This window comes from Protomyctophum parallelum (genome assembly GCF_964188405.1).
Source record: "Protomyctophum parallelum genome assembly, chromosome: 14".
In the NCBI taxonomy this organism is placed as follows: Eukaryota; Metazoa; Chordata; class Actinopteri; order Myctophiformes; family Myctophidae; genus Protomyctophum; species Protomyctophum parallelum.
The window spans coordinates 1,725,501-1,740,320 of record NC_139709.1 but is presented as its reverse complement, the minus strand read 5'-3'; the positions used below and the strand labels follow the sequence as shown (position 1 = coordinate 1,740,320).

General features: G+C 47.2%; 1 protein-coding gene across 1 annotated transcript in view; it reads right to left on the bottom strand.

Annotated features, from left to right (window-relative positions):
* Positions 1–14,820, bottom strand: part of LOC310870649 (dynein axonemal heavy chain 11-like) — a gene marked incomplete at both ends in the record, with an annotated part of 374,362 nt that continues 359,542 nt past the window's right edge. Inside the window, 7 exon segments of the mRNA XM_083781918.1 lie at positions 1–248; positions 1,887–2,027; positions 2,499–2,611; positions 3,542–3,657; positions 4,019–4,201; positions 5,948–6,130; positions 13,687–13,746. Coding sequence (XP_083638044.1) covers positions 1–248; positions 1,887–2,027; positions 2,499–2,611; positions 3,542–3,657; positions 4,019–4,201; positions 5,948–6,130; positions 13,687–13,746 — 1,044 coding nt within the window.

Genomic DNA, 14,820 nt, shown 5'->3' with positions numbered 1-14,820 from the left:
TCAGACACTGAGCAGCAGGGCCACCCCGGCCAGAACCCACTTGGCGGGCCTCTCGCGGGTCTTCAGGCTGAAGGTCCAGACGTAGGTGGGTCCGCGGACCTTGGTCTTGTACAGCGGACACTCGAAGATGTTCCTGGTCTCCTGGCGGTCGTTGGGCACGGCGCGCACCGAGATCACCGGCATGGCGGGGGTTAACTCCTTCAGCCGCGCCTCCGTGATCACGCCGGCCTGGGGGTCCCACCGGGCCCCTGGAGGAGAGAGGAGAGGCCCCTGTTATTTACACCCCTATCTGAGGGCCCCACCGGGCCCCTGGAGGAGAGAGGAGAGGCCCCTGTTATTTACACCCCTATCTGAGGGCCCCACCGGGCCCCTGGAGGAGAGAGGAGAGGCCCCTGTTATTTACACCCCTATCTGAGGGCCCCACCGGGCCCCTGGAGGAGAGAGGAGAGGCCCCTGTTATTTACACCCCTATCTGAGGGCCCCACCGGGCCCCTGGAGGAGAGAGGAGAGGCCCCTGTTATTTACACCCCTATCTGAGGGTCCCACCGGGCCCCTGGAGGAGAGAGGAGAGGCCCCTGTTATTTACACCCCTATCTGAGGGCCCCACCGGGCCCCTGGAGGAGAGAGGAGAGGAGAGTCACCTGGAATGTCTTAGTGTTAGTCTAGTTTTAGTCGACTAAATGTCATAAGATTTTAGTCGACTAAATCTACAGTTGATTTAGTCGACTAAAATGTATTTTGGCGGGTCTTGAATGCCGTCGTGTTTTTTACACTTGCGACGCGTTGTGAGCTTGTAGATCTGCTATTTTCAGCATGCAACCAAGTGTAAAATGACTTATACTGGATCTCTTGTCCACTAGTCTATTTTTTATTTGTTGACGAAATTGTCAGTATATTTAGTCTTAGTTTTAGTCATCGTAGCTTAGTTTTCATTTAGTTTCCATTTGTTTTTGTCAGTGAAAATAGGTAGTCGAAAACAACACTGGAGGAGAGGAGAGGGGCCCTTGTTATTTATATACACACCCCTATCTGGGGGTCCCACCGGGCCCCTGGCCAAAACAGTGAAAACAGTGACATCTGCTGGCCAATTGTCATGCCGCGTATGGGATTTGCTGACTGTTACATCACAGTCCACAGGCAAGCCCAGAGCACTTGTTTAACCCATTCTGACCGGGCACCCATTTTGGTGTTGGCATCATGTTATGCTTTAGCTATTGAAAAATAGCAGATCTACAAGCTCATATCGCGCCACCGAGTGGCGCGATACGAGCTTGTAGGTCTGCTATTTTTGAAAAAAAAAAAAAAAAAACGATTTTTTTTTTTAGAATCTGATCTCAGGTCAGAATGGGTTCATCAGACCAGTGTGTGTCCGGCGGAAACCTGGTATGAATCTGATCTCAGGTCAGAATGGGTTAAGCCATTTTGGGCGGAAACCCTTTTTGGTGTTTGTAGCTATTGAAAAATAGCAGATCTACAAGCTTGAGTGGCGCGCCATGAACTTGTAGGTCTGCTATTTTTTTTTCATGTAAAAATGCGGCACAAATCTTATGAATAGGTATATATTCTTTCAGAGCGAACATGTTTTTTTTATTTTGACGTCAGGCCTAAATGGGTCAGAAAACACCAGACCACAGAAAATCTACCGAATGTTAAAAGTTCAGGTTTTATTTTGGTGCAATGAAGCTCAGAAATCCTAAAAAAATAAGATATATTTTTTTCAATGTCAATTTCAGCTCTGACATTTATTTCAGACTAGTAAGTGGAGAGTCTGCCTGTGCTAGGAACTCATTTTGGATGAAAATGAAATAAAAACAACAAAAAAAATTGCCTGTTGATTTGAACTCTTCATAAACAGTCCATTGATTATAAAGTCCCTAGATCTTTACCTTCCATGTAAAGTCCATAGATGTAGGCGCCCTCTCTGGCCGGCTGGTTGAACTCCTCTTTGAACTTCTTGGTGACGTCGACGGTCAGGTTCATCTTGTCCAGAGGCCACTCGTTCTTACGGGCGAGAGACTGCATGACAGCTAGGGGGGAGAGAGAGAGAGAGAGAGAGAGAGAGACTTTTATAATCATCTAACATAATCATCTAACCAAAACAAGTTAACAATAATAGATTGTATTAATATCTTAACTTGTTTTGGTTAGATTATTATGAAAGACTTGTTTGTTCTGGTTTTTATTCAAGGTTTTGGTTTTATTCAGGTTTTTATTCAAGGTTTTCGTTTCATTCAGGTTTTTATTCGAGGTTTTGGTTTTATTCAAGTCTTTAAATAGTCGAATAAAACCAAAACCCAGAATAAAGACTCGAATAAAACCAAAACCTGGGGTTTTGGTTTTATTCGAGTCTTGTCTTGTCTGTAGGTACCTGTAGGTACCTGTAGGTACCTGTAGGTACCTGTAGGTACCTGTAGGTACCTGTAGGTACCTGGTGGTACCTGTAGGTACCTGTAGGTACCTGTAGGTACCTGGTGGTACCTGTAGGTACCTGTAGGTACCTGTAAGGAAGCTCTGAGGGTTGAACAGTCCACTCAGCCACACCACGCTGGGCAGCAACAGATCCTGAGTCCAGCTGTCCAGTTCTCTGCAGCGCAGCAATACGTCGTTATACCTGGGAGAGAGACATAGACAATACATGAGAGAGAGAGAGAGAGAGAGAGAGAGAGAGAGAGAGAGAGAGAGAGAGAACATTATATAGGTCGTTCTGTGAGAGATCTAACCTGGTGGAACCACTCCCCCTGCTGGACAACATTTGCATCAGTACATGTTACTCAACGCACTCACACGGACACGCGCGCACACACACACACACACACACACACACACACACACACACACACACACACACACACACACACACACACACACACACAGTACATACCATATAGCCAGGCTTTAGATAGAGGGGTAGGCCAGTCCGGTCCAGGTTTCACTACATACCATACAGCCAGGCTGTAGATCCGGTCCAGGTTTCAGTACATACCATACAGCCAGGCTTTAGATAGAGGGGTAGGCCAGTCTGGTCCAGGTTTCACTACATACCATACAGCCAGGCTGTAGATCCGGTCCAGGTTTCACTACATACCATACAGCCAGGCTGTAGATCCGGTCCAGGTTTCACTACATACCATATAGCCAGGCTGTAGATTGAGGGGTAGGCCAGTCCGGTCCAGGTTTCACTACATACCATATAGCCAGACTGTAGATAGAGGGGTAGGTCAGTCTGGTCCAGGTTTCACTACATACCATATAGCCAGGCTGTAGATTGAGGGGTAGGCCAGTCCGGTCCAGGTTTCACTACATACCATATAGCCAGGCTGTAGATAGAGGGGTAGGCCAGTCCGGTCCAGGTTTCACTACATACCATATAGCCAGGCTGTAGATTGAGGGGTAGGCCAGTCCGGTCCAGGTTTCACTACATACCATATAGCCAGACTGTAGATGGAGGGGTAGGCTAGTCTGGTCCAGGTTTCACTACATACCATATAGCCAGGCTGTAGATTGAGGGGTAGGCCAGTCCGGTCCAGGTTTCACTACATACCATATAGCCAGGCTGTAGATGGAGGGGTAGGCCAGTCTGGTCCAGGTTTCAGGGACGTTGTCGAAGAACAGCGCCGTCTGGAGCTGCTCCATCTCCGAGGAGATGGCCAGTTCACCCTGTCAACCAATTAGAACACAGACAGTTCACCCTGTCAACCAATAAGAACACAGACAGTTCGCCCTGTCAACCAATTAGAACACAGTTCACCCTGTCAACCAATCAGAACACAGTTCACCTGTCAACCTATCAGAACACAGTTCACCCTGTCAGCCAAACAGAACACAGACACACAGACAGACACAGACAAACACACAGACACACACAGACACACAGACACACACAGACACAGACACACACACGCACACACACACAGACACACACACACACACACACACACACACACACACACACACACACACACACACAGACACAGACACACACACACACACAGACACACACACACACACACACACACACCTTGAGGCCCAGGTCGAGCTCCCGGAGGGAGCGTCGTATCTCGTGGATCAGCGTGTTCATTCGCTCGCACTCCTGGAAACACACCAGGATGTAGGGAGAGCGCTCTGCCGTCTTAGACGTGATGTCAGACATGTTGTATTCCTCTGGGAGCTTCTCCAGGACCTCGTCTAGGATGGTCTTCACCTGTTACAGGACAACAACAGATCTATATACCATCACCTGTTATAGGACAATAACAGATCTATATACATGTTGTATTCCTCTGGGAGCTTCTCCAGGACCTCGTCTAGGATGGTCTTCACCTGTTATAGGACAACATATTAGATCTATATACCTTCACCTGTTATAGGACAATAACAGATCTATATATATACCTTCACCTGTTAAAGGACAATAACAGATCTATATACCTTCACCTGTTATAGGACAATAACAGATCTATATATATACCTTCACCTGTTAAAGGACAATAACAGATCTATATACCTTCACCTGTTATAGGACAATAACAGATCTATATATATACCTTCACCTGTTAAAGGACAATAACAGATCTATATACCTTCACCTGTTATAGGACAATAACAGATCTATATATATACCTTCACCTGTTAAAGGACAATAACAGATCTATATACCTTCACCTGTTATAGGACAATAACAGATCTATATACCTTCACCTGTTATAGGACAACATATTAGATCTATATACCTTCACCTGTTATGGGACAATAACAGATCTATATACCTTCACCTGTTATAGGACAATAACAGATCTATATATATACCTTCACCTGTTAAAGGACAATAACAGATCTATATACCTTCACCTGTTATAGGACAATAACAGATCTATATATATACCTTCACCTGTTAAAGGACAATAACAGATCTATATACCTTCACCTGTTATAGGACAATAACAGATCTATATATATACCTTCACCTGTTAAAGGACAATAACAGATCTATATACCTTCACCTGTTATAGGACAATAACAGATCTATATATATACCTTCACCTGTTAAAGGACAATAACAGATCTATATACCTTCACCTGTTATAGGACAATAACAGATCTATATACCTTCACCTGTTATAGGACAATAACAGATCTATATATATACCTTCACCTGTTATAGGACAATAACAGATCTATATATATATACCTTCACCTGTTATAGGACAATAACAGATCTATATATATATACCTTCACCTGTTATAGGACAATAACAGATCTATATATATATACCTTCACCTGTTATAGGACAATAACAGATCTATATATATATACCTTCACCTGTTATAGGACAATATATTAGATCTATATACCTTCACCTGTTATAGGACAATACCAGATCTATATACCTTCACCTGTTATAGGACAATAACAGATCTATATACCTTCACCTGTTATAGGACAATAACAGATCTATATACCTTCACCTGTTATAGGACAACATATTAGATCTATATACCATCACCTGTTATAGGACAATAACAGATCTATATACCTTCACCTGTTATAGGACAATAACAGATCTATATACCTTCACCTGTTATAGGACAATAACAGATCTATATATATACCTTCACCTGTTATAGGACAATAACAGATCTATATACCTTCACCTGTTATAGGACAATAACAGATCTATATACCTTCACCTGTTATAGGACAAAATAACAGATATATATATATACCTTCACCTGTAGGACAATAACCCCCGTCACTAAGCCCCTCCCCCATCGCTAAGCCCCTCCCCATCACTAAGCCCCTCCCCAGTCTCACTAAGCCCCTCCCCCGTCACTAAGCCCCTCCTCCGTCACTAAGCCCATCCCCAGTCACTAAGCCCCTCCCGAGTCACTAAGCCCCTCCCCAGTCACTAAGCCCCTCCCCCGTCCCTAAGCCCCTCCCCATCGGTACCTTCTCCTCCAGGCTGAGCGACGCCCCCTCCCCGGCCACGGCGTCGGGGCTCTGCAGCTCCAACAGGATGTGGAACAGCTTGTCCGACGTCACCGTCAGGAACTCGATCTCGGCGTTGGGATGCAACCCATAATGCACCGGGCTCTCGTGGGGCAGCATCTCGTCTATGTAACCGTGGTAACCCTTAATGGAAGCAAACAGGGAAAGTTTGTGATGTAAGATACTGCAAATCCCATATATGTCAATGGGATTTGCCAGCAGATGTCACTGTTTTCACTGTAGCTCAAACGGCTTCCAAACCCCAAAGAAAACTTCAGACCACAGAAAATCCACTGAATGTTCAAAGTTCAGGTTTTTTGGGTGTAATTGAGGTCATAAAACCTAAAATAAAAATAAAAATAAATGAAAATGAATGTCATAAAACCTTTAACCCATTCTGACCTGAGATCAGATTCTACAAATGTCTTCTACATCCTGACAGTTTTCTGGAAAAAGCTATATGTTTCTATGTCAGTGGTTCTTCGATTTTTCAAAAATAGCAGACCTACAAGCTCATAGCATAGAGCTTGTAGGTCTGCTATTTTTCAATAGCTAAAGCATGACAGAAATTGGTTAAATCAGAGCGCCCAACGACTTGCAGCAAACGGAGCACATTTCAAGGTTACACCAGGAGGCGCTATATCCCGGATGTGGCTGAAGTAGCTCGATGTAGCCAAAACACCCCCGAGGCGACCGACAACAACGGGAGGCGTGATTAATCCTAACGCCACGGGACCGCGATGGGCCGTCAAACACATGATTAATCCTAACGCCACGGGACCGCGATGGGCCGTCAGACACATGATTAATCCTAACGCCACGGGACCGCGATGGGCCGTCAGACACATGATTAATCCTAACGCCACGGGACCGCGATGGGCCGTCTGACACATGATTAATCCTAACGCCACGGGACCGCGATGGGCCGTCAGACACATGATTAATCCTAACGCCACGGGACCGCGATGGGCCGTCAAACACATAAGCATGATTAAGGCATGATTAATCCTAACGCGACGGGACCGCGATGGGCCGTCAAACACATAAGCATGATTAAGGCATGATTAATCCTAACGCGACGGGACCGCGATGGGCCGTCTGACACATGACCTTTGGGACCGCGATGGGCCGTCTGACACATGACCTTTGGGACCGCGATGGGCCGTCTGACACATGACCTTTGGGACGTCGATGGGCCGTCTGACACATGACCTTTGGGACCGCGATGGGCCGTCTGACACATGACCTTTGGGACGTCGATGGGCCGTCTGACACATGACCTTTGGGACCGCGATGGGCCGTCTGACACATGACCTTTGGGACCGCGATGGGCCGTCAGACACATGACCTTTGGGACGTCGATGGGCCGTCAGACACATGACCTTTGGGACGTCGATGGGCCGTCTGACACATGACCTTTGGGACCGCGATGGGCCGTCTGACACATGACCTTTGGGACCGCGATGGGCCGTCTGACACATGACCTTTGGGACCGCGATGGGCCGTCTGACACATGACCTTTGGGACCGCGATGGGCCGTCTGACACATGACCTTTGGGACGTCGATGGGCCGTCTGACACATGACCTTTGGGACCGCGATGGGCCGTCTGACACATGACCTTTGGGACCGCGATGGGCCGTCAGACACATGACCTTTGGGACGTCGATGGGCCGTCTGACACATGACCTTTGGGACCGCGATGGGCCGTCTGACACATGACCTTTGGGACCGCGATGGGCCGTCAGACACATGACCTTTGGGACGTCGATGGGCCGTCTGACACATGACCTTTGGGACCGCGATGGGCCGTCAGACACATGACCTTTGGGACCGCGATGGGCCGTCTGACACATGACCTTTGGGACCGCGATGGGCCGTCAGACACATGACCTTTGGGACCGCGATGGGCCGTCTGACACATGACCTTTGGGACGTCGATGGGCCGTATGACACATGACCTTTGGGACCGCGATGGGCCGTCTGACACATGACCTTTGGGACCGCGATGGGCCGTCAGACACATGACCTTTGGGACCGCGATGGGCCGTCTGACACATGACCTTTGGGACGTCGATGGGCCGTCTGACACATGACCTTTGGGACCGCGATGGGCCGTCTGACACATGACCTTTGGGACCGCGATGGGCCGTCTGACACATGACCTTTGGTGGGAATTGAACGGATTGATTTTTAGATCAAGAGTTTTTCACGCTTTAAGATTTTCGGTCTCATCCACTAGAATAGGGAGGAACATTTTGGATGATGTCCCAACCGGAAATGACATGGAATGTTGCCCAACACTCCCAGCCTGCTAAATTACAACGGCAATTGTTTCTTGCAACTGTCCGTGGACCCCCTGGGGCCCTGGGGGGATTTCCAGGGGGTCCGTGGACAGTCCATAAATGCTTAGAATGCATGCCAGTGCTTCTCAAAAAACTGTCTGTGGACCCCCTGGGGCCCTGGGGGGATTTCCAGGGGGTCCGTGGACCCCCTGGGGCCCTGGGGGGATTTCCAGGGGGTCCCCAGTAAACATAGGTAATGCAGCATCACAGTGGTTTGAAGTAAGCAAACAGTCTTTTCACATTTAAAATGACATTTATAAAAGCTGAGTTCTGAGCGTTACGGAGACCTCCGTTTATGCCATTGACAATTAATGGACAATTTTGAGTGTTCGTGTAAACATTGATGACGAAGGCCAGGACGCAAATTCTGATTGGCCGGAATGAGATGGTGTGATGATGTATGATCAGCGCCCCTCACTTCACACGAGTGTGATTTCTTTTTAAATTACTAGATTTTCACTCCTATGTTGGGGCTTGATTGATTGATTGAAATATGTATTAACAGTTTGTAGAATTTACAGTACATTTTAAGCACAAACTCAATACAAAGACTGTTAACTGTGAGTGGACGACCCAATTAAGCATTACACTTGTTTACAACAGGGTCCACATTGTTCAATTCATCAAAACATTTAGAGACGTACAAACATTTAGAGACATACAAATAGACATTTCTATGTAGCTAAAGAACAGAACAGGAATTCATCATATAGGAAGCATACAGTGAGGGGAAATGGGGGTGGGGGGGTGGGGGATTCAGATTTTACAGAGGCCAGTTTCGAATTGCAGCCGTCCGTAGGTGCCCTTTGAGAGCGGTTTTGAAGGAGTCAAGGGATTCACATGTCTTAATGACTGTTGGTAGGGCGTTCCACATTTTGGTGGCATAGGAGCGAAAATAATTTAGTCCCTTGTTTGTGCCGAATCTGGGTTGTACATGGTTCAGGTTCAGGTTCAGGTTCAGGTTCATTTATTAGTTTGTCCCCGTGGGGCGATTTGGTTTACAGCAAGGCATAACACAGGCAGGTAACATGAAACACAAAACACATAGAACATTTAAAACAGGATGGCAGTTCAAGGTATCAGTGTAACATTATAATTCATAACTTTTCCAGAAAGTAGTATAAAAAAAAGTAAAAAATAACTATTAATACAGATACAATTTATCTCCTCCTATCGGCATTTAGAGCCTTGACAGCTACAGGCACGAAGGAGAACTTATACCTGTTGCTTTTGGCCCCTGGAACTTCTAGGCGAATGCCAGAGGGAAGCAGCTTGAACTCAGAGCTGGTTTGTTGCACTCCCTCTGGTGTTGTGGGTGTGGACTTCGTTTACATTAAGGAAGTATTTAGACAGGTACATGGGTATCTTGGTGGTGTATCGAATCTTGTGGACCAGACCCATTGCAAGATGCTGTACTCTGTCGTCGACCCTAAGCCATCCCAGCCTGTCAAAGTGGGCAGGGGTGAGGTGGGTTCGGGGGGTGAGGCCAAGTAGGAGCCTGACCAGTTTGTTTTGGGAGGTCTGGAGCCTTGTTTTAAGGGCCTTTGAGGTGCTGTGGTACCAAGAGGTGGATGCATAGTCAAAGAAACCTTGTACGAGGGCTCCTGTTAAGGTCTTCAAGGTGTTTTTGCTGACCAGTGAGGAGATCCTGTAAAGGAATCTTGTTCTTTGATTGACTTTTTGCATGCTGGGAACTGGAGTTCTGTGGGGCCTTCAGGCATGCTGGGAACTGGAGTTCTGTGGGGCCTTCAGGCATGCTGGGAACTGGAGTTCTGTGGGGCCTTCAGGCATGCTGGGAACTGGAGTTCTGTGGGGGCCTTCAGGCATGCTGGGAACTGGAGTTCTGTGGGGGCCTTCAGGCATGCTGGGAACTGGAGTTCCCAGCATGGAGTATTTTCTACATTTTTGAATATTGTACATACTGTACAGAACCCCAAGAGGGGTTCCCGTCCAGAATGGGTTAAAGCTCATGCAGCCAATAGGAACACAGAGGGGGCTAAAGGTTAATAATAATAATCTTTATTGTCCCGAAGGATATTCATCTTCACAGGTCTGTTCAACACCAACAACAAAAGCAGCACATAGTACAGAAAAACATTACACCAAGACAAAATACAAAAACATGAGTTCCCCACTGTGTACAGAAACCCTCCTATCGGCGGGGCAGTTTGTTTAATGCCGCGATGGCTGATGGGACAAAACTCCTACTGGAACGAACCTTTTTCCAGGGTTAGGTTCTGTATCTTTGTCCTGATGGCATGAGGTTGAAGAAGCGATAAAGGGGATGATCAGTGTCACGTGATATTGAGAGTGCTAGCCGTGTGATGGCCTTATTGTTCATATCAGAAAGTGTTGGTGTGGGAAGTCCGATAATCTTGGAAGCAATACGGGTAATACTGAAAAGTTTGTTTCTGTTAGGCATGGGTAGTATGGTGTAGAAACATGCGGAACAGTACAACAGCATAGGTTGGATAATGCTTTTGTACAATAATAAAAGAAGATGAGGAGCAACAGATAATGATCTTAACTTGCGGATTACATGAAGTCTTTGCTGAAAACGTGACTGGATAGATGTAATATGTTGATCAAACCTAAGTCTATTGTCCAGGGTGAGTCCAAGCATAGGAGGCCTTAGCTATGTTTCACCAGTTTCAATTGAAACGGGCCTCCACCCTCAGGGGGGCCTCCAAGCTCCAACTGAACGGCAGGTGTCAGTCAACCCCCGCCACTCTTGGCCCTCTTTATCTCGCTCACTCACTGCCTTGCTCTCTCCTACAATGTTAAGTTACACCTATTTTATGTTAATAACCTGGGTAAGAAGAATGTGCAGCATTGGGAGGTAAAGGGGAGACACTTTAATTGTGAAGGGACGACAGGATGAGGAGATGTGTTGTTGCTAATTGTCGAGACTAGTAATGGCTGCGTGTGATATTGAACAGTCAACTATTTGTATCAACAAAATAATTATGTCATAGGTATATGGGGGCCTCATATTTGGTCTTGAAACGGGCCTCCAGATTCCTATGGCCGCCCCTGAGTCCAAGATATGTGAAACTGGCAACCTGTTCTATTGTCTTACCATTAATGAAAAGTGGGTTAAGTCCAGTGTGGGTTGTTACAATGACCAGTTCTTTTGTTTTGTCCACATTCAACACTAAATAGTTGTCAGTGCACCACTGTGTAACATGAGAAATGGTGTTCTGATAGACCGTGATAGAGTTATTGTCATGGAGCAGTCCGAGAATAGCAGTATCATCAGAGTATTTGAAATATGTGATGTTGCTGGGTGAGGGGCTAGTACAGTCATTTGTGTATAGAGGAAAGGACTGAGGACACAGCCTTGGGGGGCCCCTGTGTTGGCGATAACAGTTGATGAGAACGATGTACCTACTTTAACTGCTTGTGGTCTGTTACTCCGGAAACTGTGAGTCCAGTGTATGAGGAGTGGTGGGATATTGAGGAGGTGCAGTTTCTTGATCATGTGATGGCGTTGAATAGTGTTGAAAGCAGAACTGAAATCAACGAAGAGAATAGTGGCAAAATTGTCCGAAGATGAGTCCAGATGTTGGAGAAGGGAATGAAGGAGGCATGCCACAGCATCCTCTGTCCGCGTCCAGCTGTGACCTGACAGCTGGCAGAATGATGTTTAGGATCAATCTTTCCAGGCATTTCATCATTATTGATGTTAATGCTACGGGTCTATAGTGGTTAGGTTCTGAGGGGCGGGGTTTCTTGGGTACCGGTATGATGGTGGATGTTTTCCAGGGGGTGGGTACGGATGCTGTCCTGTAGGATTCCCAGAAGATGGAGTGAAGGATGGGGGAGAGCTCCATGGCACAGAGCTTGAGCACCTTAGCCGAGATGCCATCCGGCCCTGGTGCCTTGCCAGGCTTACACCTGGCCAGCTGCTGTCGGACGTCCTCCTCGTTGAAGGGGGGATGCGACGGCTCCTGAAAGGGGAGGGCTCCCAACAGTTCCTCACAGGCAGCAGAGTAGTCGTGATTGTCAAACCGTTTGTAAAAAGTGTTCAGAGTGTTTGCAAAGGTGGTAGGATCTGGAGTTGTGCAGTTCTTTTGATGTAATCGGTGATCACGGAGACCCTCTCGTCCATGACGCCTTCAAAGACGTCCCAGTCCGTGCAGGCCAGAGAGCCCTGCAGCTGTAGTTGCGTCCTCCGTCCACTGAGGGGCGCAGAAGGTCTGCGGTTTGGACCGCTTCAGCCCCGTTCTTTCCTCGTGGGAACGTCCACATATTGATGGAGAGAGGGCAGGACCCCCTCGAGTCTACAGTTGTTGTAGTCTCCCAGAATAAACAACGGGGCTTCGGGGTACCTAGCCATCAAAGAATTAGCTGCCTCGGCTACTAGCTCTGCTGCTATTCTATAGTTAGCTTTAGGCTGGATGTAAACACACCCGACAACCACCGTTGGGAATTCTCTTGGGAGATAGAAAGGGCGGAGTGACAGGGTTAACATCTCTATGTTAGGTGTACAGACTGTGTTGTGGACCTTGATGTTATTACACCACCTGTCGTTGACGTAAATGCAGACCCCTCCGCCACTGTCCCTGACCCGTCCTGACCCGTCCTGTCCGCCCGTATGATGGTGAATCCATCCAGACGGACATCGGAGTCCGGTGTGGTCTCATTGAGCCAGGTTTCAGTCAAGGCGATGACACAGGCTTCTTTGTAGGCTCTCTCCAGGCGGCGCACTTGGCGTGTAGTATATCCATCTTGTACCTGAGAGAGCGAACATTAGCCAGAATGGTGGAGGGGAGATGGGGTCTGAAGGGGTCTGAATGGTGGAGGGGAGATGGGGTCTGAAGCGACGCCTCCTCAGTCTGAATGGTGGAGGGGAGATGGGGTCTGATTAAGCGACGCCTCCTCAGTCTGAATGATGGAGGGGAGATGGGGTCTGATTAAGCGACGCCTCCTCAGTCTCGTTCGTACACCCCCCCCCCCCCCGTCTCCCCCTCTTTCTGGGACGAATCTCCGGAGGTAGAGGATGGATGGGCCTCACATTACAGAGGACAGAGGAGCGTAGTTGGAGGAGCTCATCCCGGCTGTAGGTGTGGATGAGTGACCCGTAGCCACCGCTAGAGACCGGTGATAACACTGGGCTAACAACCGGAGCCACCGCGGAGCTGTCATTTATTATCCATAGGATTATAAAAAACAATCCAGGTGGTTCAGTACACGTCCAGCATGATGGTCGTTTAGCCAGACAGGGACTCTCAGACAAAAAGTAAATAAACAAGAAAAAGACGGGAAAAAAAAGACGGGAGACACCAAACAAACGGACAGACCGGTGTCGTCGCAACAGAGCAGTTTAAGATTTAGTTTAAGTTAAAGGTCGTACCTGGTAGTCGAGGTTGGAAGGAACGACAAAGCCTGGAGCCAGACACATCTTCCTGTCAAACTGAACACACACACACACACACACACACACACACACACACACACACACACACACACACACACACACACACACACACACACACACACACACACACACACACACACTTAGTTGATTTCCATTTATATTACGATAAATGTGCGCGACTGTATGGATCAAACGGAAGTGGTGAGGAGGCTTCACTTCCACTTTATATTTTACTCATGATCAGAGCTTCCGTTGCTCCAGACTGTATGACGGAAGCATTTATATTTTACTCGTGATCAGAGCTTCCGTTGCTCCAGACTGTATGACGGAAGCATTTATATTTTACTCATGATCAGAGCTTCCGTTGCTCCAGACTGTACGACGGAAGCATTTATATTTTACTCATGATCAGAGCTTCCGTTGCTCCAGACTGTATGACGGAAGCATTTATATTTTACTCATGATCAGAGCTTCCGTTGCTCCAGACTGTACGACGGAAGCATTTATATTTTACTCATGATCAGAGCTTCCGTTGCTCCAGACTGTACGACGGAAGCATTTATATTTTACTCATGATCAGAGCGTCCGTTGCTCCAGACTGTACGACGGAAGCATTTATATTTTACTCATGATCAGAGCTTCCGTTGCTCCAGACTGTATGACGGAAGCATTTATATTATACTCGTGATCAGAGCTTCCGTTGCTCCAGACTGTATGACGGAAGCATTTATATTTTACTCGTGATCAGAGCTTCCGTTGCTCCAGACTGTATGACGGAAGCATTTATATTATACTCGTGATCAGAGCTTCCGTTGCTCCAGACTGTACGACGGAAGCATTTATATTTTACTCATGATCAGAGCTTCCGTTGCTCCAGACTGTACGACGGAAGCATTTATATTTTACTCATGATCAGAGCTTCCGTTGCTCCAGACTGTACGACGGAAGCATTTATATTTTACTCATGATCAGAGCTTCCGTTGCTCCAGACTGTATGACGGAAGCGTTTATATTTTACTCATGATCAGAGCTTCCGTTGCTCCAGACTGTATGACGGAAGCATTTGTATTTGACTTGTGATCAGAGCTTCCGTTGCTCCAGACTGTATGA